Raw genomic sequence first — 24,228 nt, forward strand, 5'->3', positions numbered from 1 at the left:
GCCCCCAAAGGGGAAATCCACTCCCTCCCTCGTTTGACTTATTATCTGGCTTATCATCAGCTCCCTGCGGGATCTGGGTGAAGTTGGAGTCCACGGTGAAGCGGCGCTTCACCACATCCTGACTTGGGTGTGCTCTGCTGCTTGCCTCCCCGTCAGTCTTCACTGAGGCAGCGCAGTGTGTTAATGACCTTGCGTCCAACCTCTCCACTGCGGTTCACACCCAGCACTCAGTCCAGAGGGCGCAATGGGGGCGTCCCTAGGGGTGGTCTCGCCCTGACAGTCCCTCAGATGTGCTCGGGTGGTCTCCGAGTCTCGCATCGTCTGCAAGCTGTGACTTCCTGGGAGAGCCCATCCTCCTTCAGGGAGCTCCCAGCTCCGCTGTGTGCTCTGTCTCCACAGGGGCGAGAAGAAGAAGAAGCGAGACCGGCAGATCCAGAAAGTCACCAATGCCATGCGGGCCTTCGCCTTCACAAATGTGCTGCTTGTGGGCTTTGGGGTGACCTGTCTCATTCCCAACCTGCCTCTGCAGGTGGGTACGGGGAGAAGAAGAGGTCGGGTGGGATGTGGGACAGTGAGACTAGAAGGGACGCAATGTGTCATGGAAGCCATCAACAAAGACCATGGTGACTTTTCATTCATTTATTGCAACCAACAATCAACCAGCCCACTGTTATTTACCAAGGGCTTCTTACTTGCCAGGTTCTGTGCTTAATGCAGGGGGTGAGCTCTAAATGAAACTGGGATTGCCTTTCACAGAAGACTCTTCTCTATGAAGGCATATCCTTCTTCATGGCCTTTTGAGCATCTTGCATGCCGTGAATACCACCACCATACCGTCCCCCAGAACTATGTGGGGTAGTTGTATGGCTCCTTGTTTTGCTTTTGCTCACACAGTTGAAACCTGAGGTCCAAAGAGGTCTGGCTAATCTGTGGCATTGATGGGACCATCTACTCTGGTACAAGAATGCCTACGGGGTATCTGTGTTGTAGAGAGTTGGGAAAGACTGTGATGATCACTGGGCATCAGGGTTCAAAAGTTTAATTCCTTTTCACAAGATTTCTGATGCTTTTAAAAGCTGGCTTTTGGCAGACACTGCAAGCAAAGTAGATTTTGTCACCTGCCCAGCTCTACCCTTACGTCCGTGAAAGTGTTCTAGTGCCAATCTCCAAGTTTGTTTATTTTTATTATGACGATTTTTTAAATCCCCAAGTTTATGAACTTTGAAGGGACCTGAATAATGGCATTGCTTCCACATGGATTAGCTCAAGTCCAGATAGTATCTTGGGCCAGGTCCAGAAGGAAAGCCAGAGTCTCTCTCTCTCTCTCTCTCTCTCTCTCTGTCTCTCTTTTTTTGCAATTGGCCATGTGTTGAAGTACATTGAACACCCAGCTGTGCACCACCCATGGGTACTATCATGTGCATGTGCCGACATTCTGTGTGAGACCAAAGTAAACCACTGGAGGCTTGTTCCAGTTCCCAGTGAGAGTGTCTTTGTATTCCTGATGCCCTCCCAGCTTCCTGGTGGCTGTCCCCTCTTACAAGGCTGGTCGATAGATCCTTGCCTTGACCACCTTGTCTAATGAAGGGGCAATGCTCACTAGGGACAGTCTTCTGCTTTTTGTTTTATTTAGTTCTTGTTGAAAGAAAAGTTATGAAAAGGCAACAAGATACTTGAAGTGGAAAGGGGGAACCTGCACAAGGATGTGTGAGCAAGCATAGTTGGGCACAGCCCTCTTGCAACACTGCAGAGAGCAGCCCCTGCCCCCTCTGCCGCCCACATTCCTGGGAACAGGTCCTGGCTGCTAAGCAGGATGGCAGGGCCGTGTGCAAAGGGCGAATAAAGGGTCCCAGCGGCTGTGGCAAAATGGACAGAGCTCTCTTGCTCCTCAGGAATTATCTACAAATGCTTCTTGGCGTTTGCCAAGCCGGCCAGCAGTGGCCTTTTTAAGAAGCTGAACTTTCGGGTAGGGAGAAGGAAAGCTATCAGCCATTAGGACCTGAGTGACCAGACACAGAGACCTCTGGGCACCATCCTCAGGTCAGCAAAGGCAGGAGATCAAATCATGATTAATGACCTCCTATTTAGTGCTTTGTCAGTACATCTATAACTGCTGACTCTGGGTGGAGGCAGGAGGAGCCCTGACTCAGTGTTTGCCAATTTCCTTGGTGTAAATGCTTTCACCATGGCTGATTTCAAGCGACATGACATCCCCAAATGTGCAGTTGGAAAGAGATTCACAATGACACCCCATCATACGGTACTCCCGCCGTACTAGACTATAAACGTAGAAACCCCCAGAGCACAGATAATAGCAAAATAATTAAGAAATGGTGAATTCTGAGTATCCGTTACCTCTGTTTTTATATATTTGTTTAATTCTAAGTCTTTATGAATTTAATTTTTAGTAGTGACTGTCTCATAGCTGGCTCACAAAATCCCTGACAACTCGGGCATTGGCCCGTGGAGAGCTGGTGTGAGCCAACACCAGTTGCCAGTGCTGCCATTGCTCAGGACCCCAAGGACTGTGGGGACCCTCACGTTTCTCTGCTCACACTCTGCTCTCCCTCTCTCAGATCCTCTCCTTTATCCTGCACACGATTGTGCGAGGATTCATCCACTCTGCCGTCGGGGGCCTGTATGCCGCCGTGTAAGTGCTCGTTGCCGGGGGTGGCCTGGGCCGACAGTAAGGGAATGACCTGAGGGAGGTTCGTGGGGGGACCGAGGTCCTGGAGGGGGCCAGCCTGCCATCTGGGCTCATCTTGTGCCGGGGGATGGGTACCGGGGCTTCTGTTGGGTGTGTCAAGGGAAGGTCACACCTGGCGGGAGGTGGGTCAGCGGGCTGACAGTTGGGTGCCCACAAGCCTTGGCATCTAACACGAAGTCAGTTCCCCCGCCAGGGTCAGTGCTCCCGTGTAGCTCGTTATGCCTCGGGGATGGCTGCTCAGCTGAGCCCCGGGACTGCCCCTGGTTGCTCACGGGAAGGACAGGGGAGGGCTCTGGCTGCCCAGAACTAGAGGGCCTTCCACAGGGGCAATGACATGGAAAACTGAGCCCACAATGTGTCAGACTGTTCTCACCCAGAGTCTCAAAGGGCCTGGTTCTGCTCCTGGCCTTTTTGGGCCTTGGCTAAAATGAAACCTGCCTCCTTTTCCAAGAGGCCACACATCCAGAAGGAACCACAGTTGTTTTTCCCCCTTGGGCTGGGGCTTGGCTCAAAAATGGAACTCCATGGGGGTGCCTGGCTGGCTCAGTCAGTAGAGGATGTGACTCTTGGTCTTGAGGTTCTGAGTTTGAGCCCCATATTGGGTGTAGAGATTAATTAAAAATAAAATCTTTAAAAAAAAAAAAAAGGAACTCAAACACCGTCTCCTATGTGTCTCTGACCAAAGACTAGCCTGTTCCTCGCTGGGAGCCTTTTCTCACCTCCGGGGCCACAAAGCTTGACATTTCGCTGAGATTTTCTCTCCCCTCCCATCAGCATCCCACGGGGGTCATTCCAGGTCTGCCTGTCGTCCCCCACTCCACCCGATGCCAGGAGGAAGTTGCTGCTGCCCTGGCAGAGTCTGAGAGTCCACCAAGAGTGTGATGCCGAGTTTCCGTGATTACACAATGCTCCTCTGGATGAGGGCGTAGCGGAGCCAGGGCCAGCCTCCAACCTGCTCCCTGGGCCTGTTTGCCAAGCTGCAGAGTCCTGCTGGCACCACTTTCCACTCAGCTCGTCCAGACACCCATGGACCTGGGGCACGCTTGGGTGGAGTGGGGTCCTCCCCAGAATCGGGGGTCTCACGCCGGTCTGAAAGAGAAATTCACAGTCACAGGACTGCTTGGCAGAAACTAATCCGAGGCAGGCACACCTGGGGCCAAGTTGAGGCAGAGGAGCATTGGGAAAGCCTGAGAGTGGCACCTGTGGTGACAGGTCCCCTGTCTTCCCGGCAGGTACCCCTCCACCCAGTTTGGCAGCCTCACAGGACTGCAGTCGCTGGTCAGTGCACTCTTCGCTCTCCTGCAGCAGCCCCTGTTTCTGGCCATGATGGGTCCCCTCCAAGGAGACCCTCTATGGGTAAGAAGGGTGTGGGGCAGTGGGGTATGGGCATCTGCCCACTCAGAGCTGGGAGGCATTGCTCAGGAGCTTCCCGGGCCCCAAGGAGAGGCAGTTTGGAACTTCGGTTAGGATGAACTCAGGGTCCCTCTGTGAGCGGTGGCTGTGTAGGAGAAGAAGAGTATCCTTTCTGGACCTGATTTTGGGGTAGCCCTCCTGCTGAGGGTTGGCATTTTTAACCAGGTACTGTGAGCGTGCCCCACTCCTGGCCCCACCCCTGGATATTCACAACTGGAGGTCAGAGGCGGAGGGCCCAGGCCCCGAGGGCTTCTCAGCTGGGAATCCTGATACTGGAATGTGGAGCCACGGGCCCTGGGCCCTTCGTCCAGTTTCAGCTTTTCCTTTCCCCTCCTGTGACCTCCCCTCGTCCAAACCTGAGTTGGGGAAGGCTCTTGAGCCGGGCTCTGCAAAGACCACAGCTCCTGCCCGACCCCCTGCCTCATGTGACGGCAGCTCTCATTTCTGCTTCTCCAGGTGAATGTGGGGCTGCTTGCCCTGAGCATGCTGGGGTTCTGCCTCCCCCTCTACCTCGTCTGCTACCGGCGCCAGCTGGAGAGACAGCTACAGCAGAAGAGGGAGGATGACAAGCTTTTCCTCAAGCTGAACGGCTCCTCCAACCCAGAGGCTTTCGTGTAGCGCTCGCCGCCTCGGAACTGTGGCCTCCTGCCCTTGCTTCAGTGACTCACCGGTGTCCTTCTCCCCATCCCAGAGGACCTCCGTGCACCCTCAGGATCCTCTCCTTCACCATTTTGGAGTCCACGCTCCCTCCCAGGGCCCTGGTCCTGCCTTGGAGCTCTGCAGCGGAAGGACGGACGGGAGAGGGCCCGGATGTGCGATGTTCCTACTGCTGGAAGCAAGGGCTGGCCTGGGCTTTGCTCTGCCACTGTCGAGGGGCCCCGGGGCCTTGAGGCACAATGGTGCCTGCAGGAGGAGCAAGGAGGACCTCCAGCAGGCAGGCTCTCTCTCCCTTAAGTGTCTGGATTCTGCCTCTTGCCAAAGCAGAGGGGTCTGCCACCTACTGCCTGCCACCTGCCCCTCAGCTGCATGCCCACTGGCCACACCTGCCCAAGGACAAAGGCTTGCACTGTCTGCGCGCCCTCGCCTGGCCCCTCAACCTCCTCCCCTGGCCAGTCTGAGGCTGCCTGAGGAAGGAAGGACCCGCTTCCTGTTGTTGGTGCTAACTCCTTTGTAATTCCAGCCCCCTGTGGCCTGTCCGTGACCTGTCCTCCTGTTATAGGCCTGTGGAGAAGCCCCCCCTGGCTTAAAGCCTGGGGAGGGGTCGGAGGGCTGGATAGTCATGCACGGCTAGGAGCCAAGGACAAGGCTACTTAGCAGTCCCTCACCTCCTCCCTCGGGGCAGGGAGCAAGTTTCCACTGCCACCCTTCATCCAGTCTGTGACCCGAAGGGAATTAAAACAGCACCAACAGGGCACCCCCTACACACACAGCTGTTTTTATGGGGGTGGAAGCCAGGCTGCTGCTGACAGATGAGGAGGTCCAGGCCTGGCCAGGGAGATGGACGGTGAGGGGCCTAAGTGTGTGTGTTTGTGTGTGTGTGTGTGTGTGTGTGTGTACATGTGTAAGTGGGATGTGTGACCATGTGATATGTGTGAGGGATGTGTGTGGTGGGGTGATGGTAAGGTGTGGGCTCTGGGTGTCTGCCCTCATCTTCCCGGGGCCACCCAGGAGCCAGCCAGGCCTGCCACAGGCCCAGGGTCCGGGAGGCAGCCTCACTCTGGGCCTGGAGCTGGTCTGAGGCCGTGGGGCCACAGCGCCCCCTGCCGGCAGACTCCTCCAGGGCCCTGGAGCTGTTTACGGGAAGAGGCCGCCCTTCCTCTGCCAGGCGGGCCTGGCTTTCCAGCCCCCCACCTGACTGCCTCCAGAAATGTGTCTGAGACTTCCTGGGAGTGCTCAGCAGGGTGGGTTGATTTTTAGGTTTCTACTTTTGGGTTTTTTCTTTTAAGTTTTATCAGACTCCTTTTTATAAAGCAATAAATCCATTTTCCTCCTGGTAAGGGACGCCCCTGCTAAGCATTTCGGTTAATGGCTACACGTGCCTGTTTTGAGCTTGAGGAGAAAAGGCAAGACAAGATTTCTTGCCACTGAGCAGCCCCAGTCCTACCCAGCCAGCCGCTCCCCATCTCTCTGGGTGATTGCCATCTTAGAAGCTACAGTGGGGCCAGGAAGAGACCTTACTCCCCACCCCACCCCCAAACTGCGCTTGTACAGACATCTTAGAAGTGTGGGCCAGACTGCCTCTGCTGTTTATCCCAGCCAAACAGCGAGTCTTGATCCCTTCCATCCCCGACTCAGATTTCTTATTCCTGGATCCGCTGCCCTGAGGGTTCCTCCTGAGCTCAGGACACAAGGTGACCCAGGAGAACCTCAGGCTCAAAGAGACAGAAGCAGAAAGTGGTGAGGGAAACTGGTGGGGAACAGTAAAGGACAGACCCAGGCCCAAATTCGAGTCCTGCATTAACGGTCGAGCACCTTGAACACACCTAATTTTCCTAGATTCCAGTCCACTCAAACATTAAAAAACAAGATATTTGTTTGAAACAATTATTTTTACTGTTCTTAAAGTTTATTTTTGGAAGAGAGCAAGCGAGCAAGCCGGGAGGGGCAGAGGGAGAGAGGATCCCAAGCAGGCTGTGTGTTGTGGGCGCAGAGCCCAACTCAGCGCTGCATCCTACAAACCGTAAGATCGTGACCTGAGACAAAACCCAGAGTCGGACGCTTAACTGACTGAGCCACCCAGGCGCCCCTAAAACAAATAGTTTTAAAAAGGAGAGAGAACCAGATCAACATTTTCCAAACCATTCTTCAGAACATTAGTTCTGTGAGATGTTAATTATTCAAATTTAAAAAAAAAAAAAAAAAACACTTTCCTGGTCAGGGGCACATGGCTGGCTCAGTCAGTAGAGCCTGTGACTCTTGATGTTGGGGTTGTGAGTTCAAGCCCCATGTTGGGCACAGAGCTTTCTTTTAAAAATAAATAAATAAATGGTCAAATTTGGGAAATGCAGAGTTAAAGTCAGGCAGGTGTTGTGCTTTTGTCATGTTCGTGGACCTGTGGCTTCCAAGGCCAGGTGGGGTATGGTGTGAGCAGTCAGAGCCGTCCTCCACGGATGGTCCAATGACCACCGGCAGCAGGAACTCCTCGGGTGCTTGTTAAAAAGGTCGACCCCAGGTGTCGCCTCTGGCCCGGAGAATTGACAATCTACATTTTGCTAAGCCCCACCTGGTGATTCTGGGGCACCCAAATTTCGAGACCTAGGGACACAGAGGAGTACAATTTGGGGAGATGGCTAATTAGCAAGGGCCCTTCCGTATTGAGGTTGTACAGACAGGGCCCGTGTCGTCCCCAGCAGCGCCCAGGCCCGGCCAAAGGGAGCTGCTGCCTATCTCTCCCCACCCACCTGCAGGACATGGGCACTTTGTGAGAAGAAGCAGGCATTGAGAAACTAGAGGGCAGGGTGGAAAAGAGTCCAAGGCCAACAGTGCATGGAGCAGTACCAGACGGGTCAGGTAACTGCACCCGCACCCCCTTGTCGGGGGCCATTCTCCTCTGACAGTACGGAGTTGATGGGTTACATATTTTCCTGTTATCATCCTTGAATCATAATAACCCAGGAGTTAGATACTATCCCTATTTTATAGCTGGAAAACTCGAGGCCCAGGGGGTGGAGTAACATGCTTAAGGTTAGAGCCAGGACTCCTGAAGTCATTAGAGCATCCAAGGCCCTCTAGACCAGGACATTCCATTTGGAGCATCAGCCCCAGGGCCCACTGGGCCTTGGGAGCAGGGCAGCAACAGCCCAGGGAAGGGAAGCAAAAAGCCAGGCATGGTCTCCATTTCCTGGAGCCAAGAGCTTCCTCAGAGCCTGGATTGAGCTCTACTTAGTAGAGTCATCTTGGCCCTGGAGACTGATGGGTACAAGGGGGAGCAAATCTCTGGTCACCCCCACCCTGAGAAGAGTGCCCTGGGGTGGGAAAGGGACCACGAGCTGGTCAAAGGCAGTGGACACCAAGTGGCCACAGCCCTCTGGTCTCGTCCCACTCCCCCAGCCTCCAGGCTCCTGGTGGGAAGGAGCAGGAAGCGATGCCTGGTTCTGCGCTTTTGGTCGGAGAGAGGAAGGGGGCTGGGCCGTCCTCAGGAACGTTGCCAGGGGTCTCCTCCTGTCTAGTCTTCCTGGACTCCTGTCTGGGAGTCTAGTCATTCCTTTGTGGTTGGCTTCCTGCAAACGCTGCTGGGGAAAGTTCCAACCCTTCTAAATCCCACAGTTGTGGTCGCAGGCCCCTGTGGGTTCCTTTTGGTTTTGCTCCATCTCCTTTCCCTCTTGTATCCAGAATCGGCGTGGTCAAAGGAACTTCTGCTCAAGCCCCCATCGTCATGGCCCCGGGGCTATGCAGTCTGAGGGGGGCATCACTCTGCCCTGGGCCCCAAGGACACTGAAAATGGGGACACGCCTGGTATTGGGGGTATATGTGCAGGACTGCCCCAGGCAGCAGCACATTCAGCTCCGTGGAGTTGTTGATGCACTTGCATCAGCCTGCGTGAGTCTGAGCAGACACGTAAGGTGGGGGTGTGGGGACGAGTGGTTGGCACTCTGTGGTCAGGGGCTCCTGTCAGAGAGCTCTGAGAAGTCTTCTCGCCAGGATCGGGCTTCAGAGGCTGTTTAAACACCAGCTCCCCTCTTCTCTGAAGGAGAATATGATGGCTCCTCACAGGCTCTTGGGGTGGTGGGGCGCCTTACCTGTTCCAATTGCCAGGGGACCAACTCAAGGGTGATAGCCCATTTTTCCCAAAACGGTATAGGTCGTGGGGTTGTGAGGATTAGGAGCCCAGGACCCCCAAAGTGAAAGAGTTGGTTTTCCATAGGCTGCAGCCCCCACCCCGGTCCCCCAGGGTTGGGGGCAAGGTCAGGGTGAACAGGTAGGCTCTGTGAGGCTGTTTCCACCCATTTCCTAACTCACCCAAGCCCTGGGGTGAGGACACAGTGTCGAGAAGGAGGTGTGGCATCCTCCACGTGGGTAGCCTGCCACAGCACCAGCCTCTCCCTGCCAGCAGGGGGCCACCACCTGTGCCCCTGGGTCTCTGCACACAGCACGTTCACCTTTGAAGTCAGTCATTCTCAGCCTCCTGGGTGGATCCGAGACTGAACCCGGGCCCCTGGCAGCTCCCAGCCTCTTGACCCATCCCAGATAAGGCTCCATCTTCCCGTGCCAAGGAGGCAGTGAGAGGAGGAGCAGAGGTTAGAGGCCCCACGGCATATACTGTCTCCGTGGCCTTAGGCAAGTCTTGAGCCTCAGTTTCCTTACCTGTAAAATGGAGGTGATCCCCTCACTGGGAGGTAGGGGGACATGGGCATAAAGCACATGCACGGTGGTATACTGCGGATAGCACAGGGAACAAAGACCGTCCCCACCCTAACCCCATCCATACAACGTGAATCTACCTTAGGCAACTCTGACCGGAACAGACTTGTGGCCAACTAAAGGAAGTGAGGTCCATTTCCGCTGACCCGTATCCCTCTCAGAACCCCTCTCGAAGCAAAAGCCTTAAGAAGTTGTCCCTTTGTTCATTATTTTTCGTTTATTTCTCACATTTTAGTAAGTGACTTGACCCCAAAGCATCTCAAGATAATTTCTAAGTGGTGGGTGTTCAGGCGCCCCGACAGTTCATGCTAAGCGGGGTGACTCGGGTCACTGCATGTAGGTGGCACCTCCGTACCACCTCCTGCACAACTGCTTGGCTGTGCCTCAGTGTGTGCGTGTGTGCACGTGTGAGTTGAGATGTGCTCCGGGCACGTCAGGTGTGAACGCGTTTTGAGGAGCGTGTAGGAGCTTGTGTGCTGGAGAAGAGGGAGAGGGTCTTGCCTCGTTGAATCCCTTTCCATGGCTGGGAAGGCCTAGGTCCTGAGTGGTGCCTGAAGGGTTCATTGGTTCCCTGTGTCAACCAGGGTCAATAGTGACACCGCTCCTCAGTAACTGACCCTGACTCCCGGCCCTATTGCTGTTTCTGGCACCTGGCTTACTTCCTGGCACACAGTAAGCACTCAATAAATGTATGCTGAGAATGACTAACAATTACTTCCTCCTCTGCTCCTGTGTCTCTTCCTAAGTCCCCCGTCTTTCTGCCCCTTACCTTTTGCTCAGGTCCTGTGTCACTTGTCTGAAGTGTGCTCCCTGACCCCCACCCCTCCCCTATGGTGCCCTTGCCATGGCCCAGCTTTGCTGGCTTGGCCTTCTGCGTGGCCATTTCAAGAGGTGGGGGAGGGACAGAGTGAGGGGCCTCTTGGGTGGGAAGACCAAGGCTTCTGGTGAATTCTGGTTCTAAAGGGAGCTCATCCTCGTCTCTTTTCTTTCGTACTAAGGTGGTGGTCATGGGCATGAGTGCTCCTTCTAAGATTTCCCACCATGCTGGCTGCCCTCCTGCCAGGGCCCTGGGCAGTGGCAGAGAGAGAGAGAGAGAGAGAGAGCGCCACTGGGCCTCTCCGGAGAAGCCACAAGGAGATCCCCACCCCAGGGAGGGAAGGGATGGCCTGGCCCCTCACCCTAATTGTGTGCAGGGGGCTTGAGGCCCAGGGGAGGGATGTGCATGGCCTCAGGGGCCAGCTGGGGAAAAGATGAGAGGGAATATTACCTGGGTATGTGTGGGAGCTCCTACCTGTCAGGATTGCAAATTCAAAATAAGGCTCTGACACATCCCTTTGCTACCTTTCCTTTTCCCATGTTTGACTGAGAAAGCACAGAGAAATATTTCTCTAACGTTAAGTAGAGCCAGCATGAGGTCTCTGGTAATGCAGGCGTTGTTACACCTTGACCTCCATGCCAGGGACACAGGAGGACTTGGGGAGGGGGGACTGGGGGGACCTGGAGGCCACAGCCTCCATCTAAAGGGCAGCCTTGACCCCACTCTATCGTGGCCACGTGGGAATGAGCCTAGTGTTGTCTGTCAGATCTTCTGAGTTTTTTCAGGAGAAGCTGAAAATCCTAAATTCTATTATTTTTTTTAAAATTCTCTTTCTCGGGGCACCTGGGTGGCTCAGTGAGGTGAGCGTCCGACTCTTGATTTTGGCCACGTCGCGATCCCGGGGTCGTGGGATCGAGCCCAGCGTCAGGCTCTGCCCTGAGTGTGGAGCCTGCTTGGGATTCTCTCTTCCTCTGCCCCTCTCCCCCACTTGTGCTCTCTCTCTCTCTCTGTCTCTCAAATAAAAATTAAAAAAAATTTTTTTTTAATTCCCATTTTCAATTGTCGGCTCAAAACAATTTTTTAAAAACTCTCACGGCTGCTCAAATAGCTTTCCACTGTATGCAGACCAAACACGCCAGAGGCAAGGAGAGAGGAGAATGTGCAGGGCCTCCTTGCCTCTTTCGGGGGCCCAAAAACAACTGCTTGTCTATTTCCTTGGCTCCAGCAGGTGGCACGTTTGTCTTGCATCAGACTGTGGCCCTATCTGGCCTGGGACCTTTTCATTTTTCCCTTTGTCTCCCCCAAGCCTGGTGCATAGTGAATGCTGTGGAGGGAGCAAGTGGGTTAAACACTCTAGTCTGGCTTCTAGAGGGGCCGAGTCTCCATTTAGGGACAGGGAATTGTCAGGCAAAGTGCAGGGCAGAAGCAGCCCGCCCTTACTGGCTGAGTGCCTGCCCGTGGCCTGGACTGGCCGACACCCTCCTCCTCCCAGTGGGTCCAGCCCAGCAGCCAGGGTCACGCCTTTGTCTGTTTTCTTGTCCGGTGTCTGTCTCTCCACTAGAATGAATGCCTCTTGAAAGCTGCCCCATGCTCTGTCCTGGTCACTGCAATACCTCCAGGGCCCAGAATGGTGCCCGGCAAGGAACAGCTGCTCAATAAATATTTGGAAGATGAAATTTAAAAATGGAGAGAGACAGACAGAAATGAACTGAAAAGGGGCTGAAACACACTGAGAAAGGGGAAGAGCATGCCCTCGCCAGCCAGGAAGGGACACAGCAGAAGATGGAAACAGTGAAACACAGTCTCCTCGAGATACCCAGAGGTGGGTTCCAGGTGTGGCTGTGGCCCAAGCAGTCACAGGGCCGGCCAGCCAGGAGGACCTGGGCGGGGGTCGGAACTTTGAGATACACAGACGTGAGGACGAAGGCAGGAGGAAGTCCAAGGTGGAGCGAACAGCACACAGGCAGGGGCAGGAGACCGCTGGGAAGAGAAGATGGCAAAAACACTGGCTGAAGATCATCACCCAGACAGAGCAGTGTGACAAAGACTGAAACCAGAGGGCTGGGGAGAGGCAGAGAGAGGTCTGAAGAGGACAGGCAGGAGGAGAAGTGAAGAGAGACAGAGAGAGGAAAGATAGAGACAGAAAGATACAGAGAAACAGAAGGCAGAGAGAGACAGAACAGAGAGGGAGACAAAGGTACGGAGAGATACAGAGACAGAGATACAAAGAGACAGGAGAGACAGAATTGGTGAGGGAGTATGGGAGGGAGAGAAGACAGAAATTCTGGTGCAGATAGAGATGGAAAGAGGGAGAGAAACAAAGAAGGAGACATGACAGGAGGTCACTGTGACACTCGAGATTTTAAGCCTGGAGCCTGGAGAAGTAGTTTTTTAAATTATTTTTCATTTTCTTATTTGAGAGAGAGATGGGGGGGGGGGGAGGGATGCAGAGGGAGAGAGAAAGAGAATCCCAAGCAGGCTCCACACTCATCGTGGAGTCTGACGCGGGGCTCGAACTCCTGAACTGTGAGATCGTAACCTGAGCCGAAACCAAGAGTGGGACGCTCAACCCACTGAGCCACCCAGATGCCATCGGAGAGGTAGATTTAAGGGGCGGTGGCGTCCATCCCTCTTTCCTCACAACACCCCTTCCCCAATAATGATGATATGGAAATGTGCCATGCACTGCACAAGATTGCCTCAAGGACACTGCCTCGTCTCCTGATTCCTAGCAGGCAGGCACAATCATTGCCAAGTTTTACAGCCGAGGAAGCTGAGGCACAGAGAGGTTAAGTACCTTGCCCAAGTTCATACAGGCGGAAGGACTGGAAGGCATGGGGCACCGAGGGGTCTGCTCCCACAGCGGGGCTGAGGACTCCCAGGGGGCCAAGCTAGAAAGTGCTGTGGCACCCGCATGTGAGGGCTAACTCTTAAACACACCCGAAGCAGAGCTTGCTAGAGTGGAAGATGTAAGAAACATCGCAAAGCTAAAATGTGGGGGAAATGTAGACCTTGTTCAGACACTGAACTTATCTAAAAGAAACTGCAAAATATTTTTTAGATAACAAGAGAAATCTGAATATGAACTGGGTAGGAGATAATATCAAGAAATGATTAATTTGGGATGCCTGGCTGGCTCAGTTGGTAGAGCCTGTGACTCTTGATCTCAGGGTCATGAGCTCAAGCCCCACGTTGGGGGTCGATATTACTTAAAAAAAAAAAAAAAAAAAAAGGAGCATCTAGGAGGCTCAGTTGGTTGAGCATCTGACTCTTGACTTTGGCTCAGGTCATGATCCCAGGGTCATGGGATCAAGCCCGTGTCAGGCTCCAGGCTGAACATGGAGCCTGCTTAAAGATTCTCTCTCTTTCTCTCTGGCTCTCTCTCCCACTCATGGTATCTCTTTTTCTCTCTCTCAAAGGAAATAAAGAAACATTAAAAAAAAGAAATTGTTGGGGCATCTTGGTGGTTCAGTCAGTTAGGCATCCACCTTGGCTCAGGTCATGATCTCAAGGTTCATAAGTTCCAGCCCCACATAGGGCTCTGTGCCCACAGCTCAGAGCCTGATGCCTGCTTCAGATTCTGTGTCTCCGTCTCTCTCTGCCCCTCCCCTGCTCATGGTCTGTCTGTCTCTCTCTCAAAAATAAATAAACATTAAAAAAAAGAAATTATTAATTTTTTAAGTATGATAATGGCATGGGTTTTCGAGAAAATATTCCTATTCCTAGAATGCATACCAAAACATAGAGGGGTGAGGTGGTATGATGTCTGAGATCTGCTTTAAAATATTTCAGAAAAGGAGCGACTGGGTGGCTTAGTTGGTTAAGCGCCTGACTTCAGCTCAGGTCGTGATCTCACGGTTTGTGAGTTTAGTTCGAGCCCCGCATCAGGCTCTGTGCTGACAGTGCAGAGCCGGCTTCGGATCCTCTGTCCCCTCCTTCCCCTCTGCTCCTCCCCCGCTCACGCGCGTGCGCGATCTCTCTAAAAAATACTTAAACGTTTAAAATAAAATGTTCCAGAAAAGAGATAAAGCATGAGTGGCAAAATCTCTCTAACCGTTGGATCTGGGTGACAAGGACTGGGGGTTCCTTAAGGCCCTGGGTGGCTGCCCCCTGTCCCCGGAACAGAGATACAGTTCTCTAGCTTGGCACTCAGTCCCACCCGTGTGCCCACGCAGACCACGCTCGAATGCTAACCAGAGGCCCTCGTAGCATCCTGCCTCTGCACCTTTGCATGTCATAGTTTCCCTCTGGAGATGCCATTTCCTCTTCCAATGTGGCTCAAGTGCCTGTTGTCCCGGGATGCTTCCCACGCCTCTGCAGCCCAGAGAGGCCTCTCCTTGGACCTGTTCTTTGTGTCACACATGTTCCCCTTTGTCACAAGCTACCTTGTGTCACGAGTTGCAGTTCTCCAAAACTGCAAGTCCTCCTCCCTGTGAGCGACTCAAGAGCAGGGGCTGTTTCTCAGGCATTTCGATTATTGTTTTGCTTCTTACTTTCCCCAGAGCCCAGCACAGCCCTCCAAGCCCCTTTGTCTCAGCTCTTGTTAACTAAGAGTCTGCTTAGCAATAATTCCTCTCATCATGGAGGGCTCAGTGTAAACCTCGCCTCCTCTAAGCGCCTTCCCTGACCACCCCATTAATGTCACCCGCCACTGCCCACAGTCACCGTGTTCAGCCTCTCCGGAACGTTTATCACTACTTGAAGTTATTTCTGTGTTTGTTTATACTCCACTCCCTCACTCTGAACAAGGGAAGGACCTGGTTTTTCTAGGTCACCCCCCGTGTCCCAAGTGCTGAGAGAAAGGCCCAGGACAGGGCCAGGAGCTCAATCAGTATTTACTGAGTGAATTCACTAGTTGTCCCAACTAGACTTCAGGCTCCCAGAGGGCATGGTTCGGTTACTTTCTGGAGAGAACTAGCACATGGCGATTGTTAAACAACTATTCACTGCTATTATGTAGGAGAAAAAGCCCTCTACTGAAGGGTCAGGGGATCCGGGTCCAGTTCAACTTGGACTTTGGGTGGTAATATCTCTTCTCTTGGCCTTCCTTCAAGGGGCTTGGATTTCTGGGGCAATCCACGCACCTACTTTAGGATTTGATGAACGAGTGGTCAACATGGGCAATACTCAGAGCTGTCCTGGGGTACGAGTCACGGCTTGACAGCAATATGCCACCTACTCCACCCTCCCTTCCCAAATCCGTACAGTGGCGGCCCACCCACCATCACCTGGCTGTCCCTCAAGTCCAACCGTGGAGTCATTATCTTCTGCTGTGCAAATCTACCTTTCTGGTATTCTTCTAAAGACAGTACTGCCCACCCAGGCTCCCAGGCCAGAAACCTGGGTGGTTTTCTTCCTTTCTCCCTCAGCCAATTAGTCAACAAGCCTTGCTGATATTACCTCTTGAGCTGCTTCCCTCCACTGCCCTTTCCCATCGCTGTCATCTTCACCTGGACTTCTGCAGAGGCCTCCTTACTGGTCACCCTGCCTCTGCTCTGGCCCCCGCCATCCCCTCTCCACCCACTGCTCAGAGTGAGCCTCCGAACACCAAACCTTGATATTACCTCTTGAGCTGCTTCCCTCCACTGCCCTTTCCCATCGCTGTCATCTTCACCTGGACTTCTGCAGAGGCCTCCTTACTGGTCACCCTGCCTCTGCTCTGGCCCCCGCCATCCCCTCTCCACCCACTGCTCAGAGTGAGCCTCCGAACACCAAACCTGCTTAAAACCCCTAAAAGGCCCCAGCCCCCTTAGGATGGACTCCAAACAACTTATTATCACCTGTCAGGAACTGCATTATCTGCCCCCAACCCTCTCCGCACTCTGCCTGGTAAACTCTCCCTTTCCAAGCTCTCTGCAGACCTCAGCTTAGAACTTCCTCTTCCAGGGAGTGCCTCTTCCACCGAGATGGTGGAGAGGAGCGTGAGGGGGACCTGGCTCATTCCATAGAGCATGTGCCTCTTGATCTCAGGGTCGTGAGTTTGAGCCCCACGTTGGGTGTGGAGATTCCTTTATATAGATACAAAAAAAAAAAAAAAAATCTTAAAAACAAAGTGAAAAAAAAACAAACAAACCCTCTTCTTCCAGGAAAATTTTGAGGACTATACCTCCAGTGTAATCCCATCAAGCTTGTGTTTCACTATTCACGGGCCTTTTCTCATTTCTGCTCGGTTCATTCTCTCAAAAAAAAGCACAGGTTTTGGCACACAGCAGGTACTCTGCAAACACTTATTGGATGAATGACATCACACTAAGACTGTTAGGTGAAAATCTCCATCACATGCTCTCTACGCACTTGAACAAGTCATTCATTCACTTTTGAGCAATTCCTTTAGCCTCTGCCTCGTCCTCCTCCTCACCTGTAAATGCGGACAGTAATGGTAACTTTTTCCGGTAGAGTTGTTGTGAGGAGTCAAGCACTTGGAACAGCAGTTGCATGTAAATTTGGCTATTTTTAATATTTTCTTGGCACAACTGTTTCCTTGATCTCAACCCACCCCGCTGAGGGGGGCCAAACGTACAGGTGCAAAACAGTCACACCTAGGTCCCCACGCGACACCTTGATGTCCGCTTCGCCTACTGCCCTGGGCGGGCGGCGGGGAGCTCTTGACCCCCGCTGGGGGCCCACCTCGGAAGAGGACGCAGACGCCGAGGCCCACTTAAGGATGGAGGGGGCGGGCCCGAGAAGGCTCCGCCTTCGCGCTGAGGTCAGCGCGCACCGCTGCGTGTGACGCTCTGGTTGCCGCAGAGACGCCCCGCCCCCGCGCGGCGCTGCGGAACCGGAGCTCCGGGCGGCGTCGGCAGCGGCGCGGGAGGCGGCAAGGCCGGGGCGGCAGAAGCCGGCGCGGCGACCGCAGCGAGAGCGGCGGGGACGGAGCAGACCACGACGAAGGCGCGCAGGCAGCAGGGCCGGGCCGGGCCACGGGGAGAGCGGCCGCCGGGAAGCGGGCGGGAGGCCGGGCGGGCAGCGGGCAGCCGCCGAGCTGCGGAGCGACATGGTGCTGCTCAAGGAGTAGTGAGTGTCCGGCGCGCCGTGCGGAAGCGGGGAGGAAGGGAAAGTCGGGGATGACGACCAGGGAGCCTGATGGCTTGGCGGAGTGGATGCAGCGACCGGACGGGGATGGGGAGCAATGGATGGGCTGTTGGGCGGCCCAGCAGGCGCTGAGGGGACCGTGAGGGCCGGAAAGGGCCTGAGGTGGGGCCAACGGGGATAGAGAGATACGGACAGCTCCTGAGGTGGGGCCTGAGGGACAGTGAGGGCCGAATAGGCCTGAGAGAAGAGGCCAAAGGGACAATGAGGGCTGGACAGGGCCAGAGATGGGGTCAAGGGGACAGCGAGAGCCAGCAGGGCATGAGGAGGGGCTTGAGGGGATGGAGATGCGTGGTGGCCCTACAGTGGGGGCAGAGGGACGAAGGGGCCCGCCAGAACTACGGGAGTGGCCGCGGGGACTGGCGGGAGAAGGAGGAGTAGGCTTCAGGGGCTGAGGAACAGTTAAGACAGCTTCAGGAATGGAGCCGAGATGGTGGAGAGGAGCGTGAGGGGGACCTGGAGTATGAGGAGTGGCCGCCTTAGGCATGGGGAGGATTGTAAGGAAGTGCACACAGGGAAAGGTGCAGGGAGTTAGGGCCAGGCTTGGGTGACAGAGGAAGGGTCTAAGAAGATTGCAGAGGGCACTGGTGGCGTGACATGGTGCCTAAGTGGTAGGTGCAGGGGAGGAGGTACTTGGAAAGAAGCTTAGGATGTTTGCTTGGGACTTGGGGGACACTTGGGGAAGGCATCCAGAAAATATTGGGGAGGAGCTGGTTTGTGGGAGTTAGAGTGCTGGAGAGGGCTGGGATGTTACCGCGGTAGAGGACAGTTTGGAGAGGGAGTAGGTTTGTGAATGTATGTAATAAATAAACGTATTGGAGTAGGGGTTAGGGGGCAGGGGCAGCCTGTCTCTAGGGCAATCTCAGTCTTGGTGCAAAGAGGGAAATTGCTTTGAGAAATTAAGGAGGTTCCCATAAAGCCATTACTTGAGGAAAGACAGTGAAGGGTGAGGGAGTTCTCGACTAGTGACTGGGGTGGAAAACTAGTGACTTCTGGTAGGTGTTGTAGGCAGAAGGCTTGCTCCTGAAATCCAGGGGATTGGATGACAGGTGGGGATGTGTAGATGGCTAAATCTTTCAAACACTAGATGACCCATTACTGAAGCTCATGGTTCCAAGTAAACATTTGAGGACTTCCTCCCTGCCCCCAAAGAGGAGAGATTGAATGCGTGTGTGCAGAATTTACAGTGAAACTGTGCTTCCCTGGAGAAGAGGGTGGGTGGGCAGCATTGGGTCAGAAGCCCAGGAAATCCAGAAGGGGGAGATGTCCCCATAGAGAGCAACTGGTGGAACTCACTTGGTAGCCAGGCAGGTGTGCAGAGGGCTGTTTCCATTCTGTCATTGAAAGCACTTTGCCCCATCCCATATGGCTTGCTCCTTGGAGGTGTTTAGGACATTTAGGACATAGTGTGGCGCTTTGGTTAACAAAGGGAGCAGAGACCCAAGCTGTCGTCCCGGCTGGACACCTCATCTGAACAGCATTTTTTGGAGCCCCTCCACCTCTAGTTCTTGACCTCCAGTCTGATGTTGATCCAGCCAGAGCTTGGAGCTTGGTATGGTGAGGAGGAAGAACCTTGGGATACCAATGGGAGGAGAGCATGGTGCACTTTGGCTTTTAACCTCGACCGTCCAGAAAACAGGCTTTTCCCATCCCATCCCATTCTCCTGGTCTTTTTATCTCTTCCCAAGTGAATTCCAGAGTCTGTAGAAACCTGTAGTTTTGTGAAGAAGGTCAGGCAGGGAAGGGACCTTCAGAAGAGATCTGAGTGAGTTTTGAAGAAAGGGCCTTCCTCCCCAGTCTTTGTTCTTCTACCCTTGAAGCCTACCAGGGAAAGGTCCAAGGTGCCGGGGCTGCAGAGCCTGCCTGGCATCTGCGTTTCCTTCCGGCCTGACTTGTGCCCCGCGTGTGCTCCGGCGAGTGTGTGCGTCCTGGGGCAGGGGCCGAGGAGGGGGGCATCCGAGACACTTGGCCGTGGCTGCAGTGCTGCAGCTCTGGGAAGGGTGGAAGTGAAGGTCACACTGAAGTGAGCACAGCTCCAGTCTCAGCCCAGCACTGCCCCTGTGGCCCTATTCTTTGGAATTGCACCCAATTGCTGCTAAAGTGGTTTTGCTCCTGAGGAGCCAGGGAGAGACGTCCGGGTGTGCGGCTGTCACGTAAGGCAGCCTCAGAGCATCCCGTCAGGAGCTGGGGGAGACTTGGTGCCTACCCAGGGTCTGGCGGTTTCCCTGGTGATTTTTCTGACACTTCCTCTAACAGGATTCTCCTGGATTTGATTTCTGCAAATTCTTGGATGTGATTCTTACTGCTGTTCTTGCAGATAAAAGGCGTATTGTTTTCTAGGAAGTTTCTTCTGAGGGTGCAGAAATTGTGGCCTCCACGTTGAAAGTATTTTTCTGCGCTGTTGGCTTTCTCTAATGGGAGGAGGGCATTCGCGGCAGCATCCAGTAACCTGCAGGATTTGTGTTATTTGAGTCATTCTGGAGGAGGGGGTTAGCAGGCAGTAAGCACTTGAAGCCCCTTTTGTTTTTCCTGCTCCTTTTCTGCCCCGCACCTTGCCTTCAGTGTGATGTTTTTCTCAGACCCCTGTGTGCTTCTTGCTACCTGGGGGACCTTTGTGGATTTGGAAAATAGTGAGCGGACTGTTTAGCAGCCTGGAGCACAGATCCCAGTTGTCGGAAGCACTGCCTAGGAAGGAGAACATAGCAGCTCACGCTTCGCCAAGTGTGCGAGGTGCAGGAGGCTCCAGGGCGTTCCAACTGGGGTCTGGGCACTGAGAACCTGAGCTCGGGAGCGGGCCTCGTTTGTATGAATACAACCAAGTGTTTTGGTCTCACCTCTCTGACCGCGCGGCTTTCAGCTGGGGCTTGGCTGTTGCTCTGCCATTAGCCCTCGCACCTCTGTGGAATGCTGACGGGTGTGCGACCTGGCTGGGCATGACTTGTTGGGCATGGCTTGTTGGCACCTCCAACAATCAGTGGTCGTTAAGATGGAGAAGAAGTAAAAGGAAACTGTCAATTGGGGTGCCTTTGGACAGCTTCTGGAGTTTAAGACACAAGTCGAGTGTCCTCTCTTGGTGACTTTGTGATAGTAGCTTGTATTGCAATATCCTGCCTCAGAGCAGAGATGGTTGGTGTGTGCTCTTGGGGTGATAAGCTTTGAAGGAGCTTGGTCCCTTCCTAGCTTTCTACCTTGAGGGCCATCGTCAGGACGTTGGGCCCGTAGAGATGAAATCCCCGGGGCCCGAGTCTTCAGGTCTGACTCCTCATCTTGGCTTCAGAGTTTGCGGGGGTGGGGAGGGGGGAGGGGGGGGGTCCTCGTTTGGCTGGGAAAGATATCAGTGGGGGAAAGGGAGAAGAAGACAGCTCCAAATGTGAGTCAGAGGCCTGCGAAGTAGCCCGTAGGGGGACAGGCTTGCACTGAATCACAGGTTCTAAGTTGGGGCTGAAGGGCACAGACGATCCTGCCTCATAGCACTCAGGGGGCCATTCTCTGCTGGGTTTTCGGCAGTGAGCATATGCCATGTGCAACAGAACATTTAAGACTGTTCTACAGTGGTGCTGTAATGGCCTTGGGTAGCATTCAGGCCTGAAGTTGATACTGTTTTCCCTCTCTTGTAGCCGAGTCATCCTGCCTGTGTCTGTAGATGAGGTAAGTTTTTTTTTTTTTTCCTTTTTATTCATAGTTTCTTTTTATTCATATAATTGCCTGCGACCATTAGCTACGTTGGGCTACAAGTGGCCCACACTCTTGGTGTGGTTTTCATGGTTGTTCTAACTTAGAGATACTCAGTATCTGATGAGAATTTTCCTAGTGGCACCTTTAGTCGAAGGAGGGCACCTATTTTGTATATCTGCAACCTGCCTCAAGCTGTCGGCATGCTAGGTAACTTTGAACGGAGACTTTGGATAGAGACTAAACCAGCCCCGTTTACCTGCTAAGACTGTGCCTGTTGGGGGACATTTTATTGAGGGGACTGAGTGTGTGAGGGGATTTCTGGGCCCTCCAGCACTTGACTGGGAAGCGTGCACGGCCCTCTGTCTGGTTGTGCAACAAACCAGTAGGGCAGGAAATCTCCGAGGCCCTCCCTAGCCATGCTCTAGGTGACCGCTGGGAAGACCAAGGCCCCGAACCCTTTTACGGAGGGCAAGGAATAACAAATGGGCTTGGCTTGCCCTCTGTCCTTTTATGGTTTTAGGCCCAACGTCCCTGTGTATGGGGATCTGGCAGGACTTGCCCCAAGAAGGTTCATAGGCCATGCTGACTCAGAATCGTGTCTTGGACAGCAGAAAACTGTCATAGAGCCTCCCTTGTTCCATCCTTTCTTTGAATCTCCTCCACTGTCTTCTCCTGTTGCAGCCTGGTCTTTGCACCCCCTAGCTTCTAGCCAGGCTCCAGTTTGGGTGAAGTGTGTCAGCCAGCGCAGTGCCCTCAGTCACTGTCTTTCCTGTGGTGTCAGCATGAAGCTCCTGTGATAACTTACACTCTGTTCCAAATATGAAATGGACCTTTGAAAAATGAAATCAGGCCAACAGAGCCTGCAGCACACTTTAGATGAGACAGATATCCAAGCTTCTTGGACCCAAAGGGGGTGGGTAGCCATCGGCCCCCTAGAGGATCGTCTCCAGTGGTGGGCTGTAATCTGATAAGAGCTGTGGAGACCTGGGGGTGGGAGCCAGAGGTGGTCCTCGAACATGCTCTGGGAGCTCTAGGAAAGGAGCTTGAGAGAAACCAGACTGGGGATGCAGGGCAAAGGGCATGGAAAGGATAGATGCTCCTATCCCTGGAAGCACCTGACGTGTACTTGGGGCCTGGGAACCCTGTGCTTAGGCTGACAGGTGTTGGGCTTGGGGGGCTCCTGTTAACCCACCTCCTTGGGGGCTTTGCCGTCTTTGTGAAAAATAAAAGTGATGATTTTCCAAATCAGGAGGCCAAGCAGGAAGGCTCGGCCTGTCCCTTACCCTGAAACTCAGCTCTTGGGAGTCCAGTAACCCTCTCTTTGCTGTACAGGATGATCCCTCCCCCCCCCCCCCCATCAGGAAGATGTCCCCCAGGAACTCCGGAGTACCTCAGTGTAGCATTTAGGGGCAAAATGGGTCTTTTCACAGGGAGTATCTTGATAGAACAAGGATGGGAATATTTGTGAGAAGTGTGGCCAACCTGGGAGAGCCAGCACTGTTTAGGAGCACCTATTGGCTACTCTGCAGCAAGGCTGGAGGTGACTTAGGATGGGGCCAAGAGTGGAGGGAAAGAGGAACTCACCTGGAGATCATCTGCAATTGGCAGTTTTTAGCTTGTGATTTTTTTTTTTTTTTTTTTTCAGCATTGAGGAAGTGATGGGGCAGGTTGAACAGAGCCTAAAGTCTAAGCAGAAGCTTGGGAAGTAAGCTCTGCTAAGGATTCATCTGTCCGCCTGGGAATGGTCAGCCTTTTCTTAGCTAGAAACCACTGATGAGAAAGCAAGTACATGGCTTGGGTAGGGTGAAGCAGGTGCTGCTTCTCTAAGATTTTTTGTTTTTAAGTAACCTCTGTGGCCCTAGTGTGGGTCTTGAACTTATAACCCCAAGATCAAGAATCCCTTGCTCCACCATCTGAGCCAGCAGGCACCCTGGAGCTGCTTTTCTGATGGCTTAAACCTTAGTTCCAGAGATCAGAAAATCTTGAATGGGGAAGCCAAAGAAGAAACAAGTAATGATCAACCTTTTCAGTCTTTATCAATAGACCCATCATGACTCTTGGTTCCCATGGGAACAGCCCAGCATCATATGACTGTTGGATTTACTTCCTAATTGGAGGCCTTGATTTGAGGCCCTCGTGGCTTTCTTTCCTTTTTTTTTTTTAAAGTTTATTTATTTATGTAAGTGATCTGTATAGCCAACGTGGAGCTTAACTCAAGGCCTCAGGATCAAGAATTGCATGCTCTTGTGACTGAGCCAGCCAGGCACCCTTCCTCAGGGCTTTCTGTTGTAGGTTGGGGAAGAGAAGAAGGAGAAAAGAGAAGGCCATGTCTTTATAACGATCCTGATGGTGTGAATCAGTATTTTGGGGCGGAATTAGTTTCTATCTGGCCAGAGCCTTTGGGTTAACACTGCACAGGGTTTCTAGGCCTTCTGCGGAGAAAGCCCTGGATGTTTGACAAGGGTGTGTCCACCGGTGGTTCCTGGCTTAGATAGGCCCACCCTCTTCCCTGTGGGCAGGGCTGTTTTACTTCCCATTTCCAGAAATGCATGTTACCATCCGCCTGTGGTACCTGGCCTGACACAGTCACGTGGATGGGGCCAACAGCTGTGCTGTTTTTCATGATAATATTGCCTGTCAGTGTTTCAGGCCCACCCACTGCATGTTCCTGGGCTCCCACTCCCAGGTTGCCTAAGTGGTAGAGTCTGTTTTTCTTAGCTGAGTGTCTTAGTTCTTTGGGACAAGGGCAGGCCTCATTGTCCTAGGCCTGAGGAGGCTGGACTCCTCAGATGGATAAGGGTTTTTTATCTGATTTAATGGTCTGCCCGCCACCCCCACCCCCATCTGAGTGTGGCTGCTTTCCGCTTTCCGAAGGTGTGGCGCCACTTTGCCAAAGGGAACCCTCTGGCATGAAAAGTGTCCCTCACTTGTAGCTTCTGAAGGCCAGTCTTACTTAACCCCTTTGGATTAACAGAACGGCCTTCACTTGTCTCATTGGGATTAAAGGATCAGAATATCAAGAGAGATTAAAGGGGGAAGATGCCGGCCCAACAGACTGATCCTCTTAGAGCCTGCCCTCTGGTTCCTGTATCTGATGAGGAACCAAATGAAGGGGATTAGTGTCTGCGTGGGGGCCCCTCCCCAAGCAGCGCCACCAGCCACCAGC

The 24,228-nt window shown here is 53.4% G+C and overlaps 2 protein-coding genes across 5 annotated transcripts in view; both read left to right on the top strand.

Moving 5' to 3' along the window:
* The window catches only part of SLC43A2 (solute carrier family 43 member 2), a 39,497-nt gene extending 32,830 nt beyond the window's left edge, over positions 1–6,667 (top strand). For all 4 annotated transcript variants that reach the window (XM_019429617.2, XM_019429614.2, XM_019429615.2 and 1 more), the window contains 4 exons: positions 400–529; positions 2,577–2,650; positions 3,940–4,063; positions 4,577–6,667. In XM_019429617.2, the coding sequence (XP_019285162.1) occupies positions 400–529; positions 2,577–2,650; positions 3,940–4,063; positions 4,577–4,738 (490 nt within the window). In that variant the 3' untranslated portion in view covers positions 4,739–6,667. The remainder of the gene's footprint in view (positions 1–399; positions 530–2,576; positions 2,651–3,939; positions 4,064–4,576) is intronic.
* Positions 6,668–17,052: 10,385 nt separating this feature from the next.
* PITPNA (phosphatidylinositol transfer protein alpha) overlaps positions 17,053–24,228 on the top strand; it is a 40,994-nt gene continuing 33,818 nt past the window's right edge. The window contains exons 1-2 of the mRNA XM_019429630.2: positions 17,053–17,312; positions 21,005–21,035. Of these exons, the coding sequence (XP_019285175.1) occupies positions 17,293–17,312; positions 21,005–21,035 (51 nt within the window). The 5' untranslated portion in view covers positions 17,053–17,292. The remainder of the gene's footprint in view (positions 17,313–21,004; positions 21,036–24,228) is intronic.

Source organism: Panthera pardus, unplaced genomic scaffold, assembly GCF_024362965.1.
Source record: "Panthera pardus isolate Hobbes unplaced genomic scaffold, ASM2436296v1 HiC_scaffold_3, whole genome shotgun sequence".
In the NCBI taxonomy this organism is placed as follows: domain Eukaryota; kingdom Metazoa; phylum Chordata; class Mammalia; order Carnivora; family Felidae; genus Panthera; species Panthera pardus.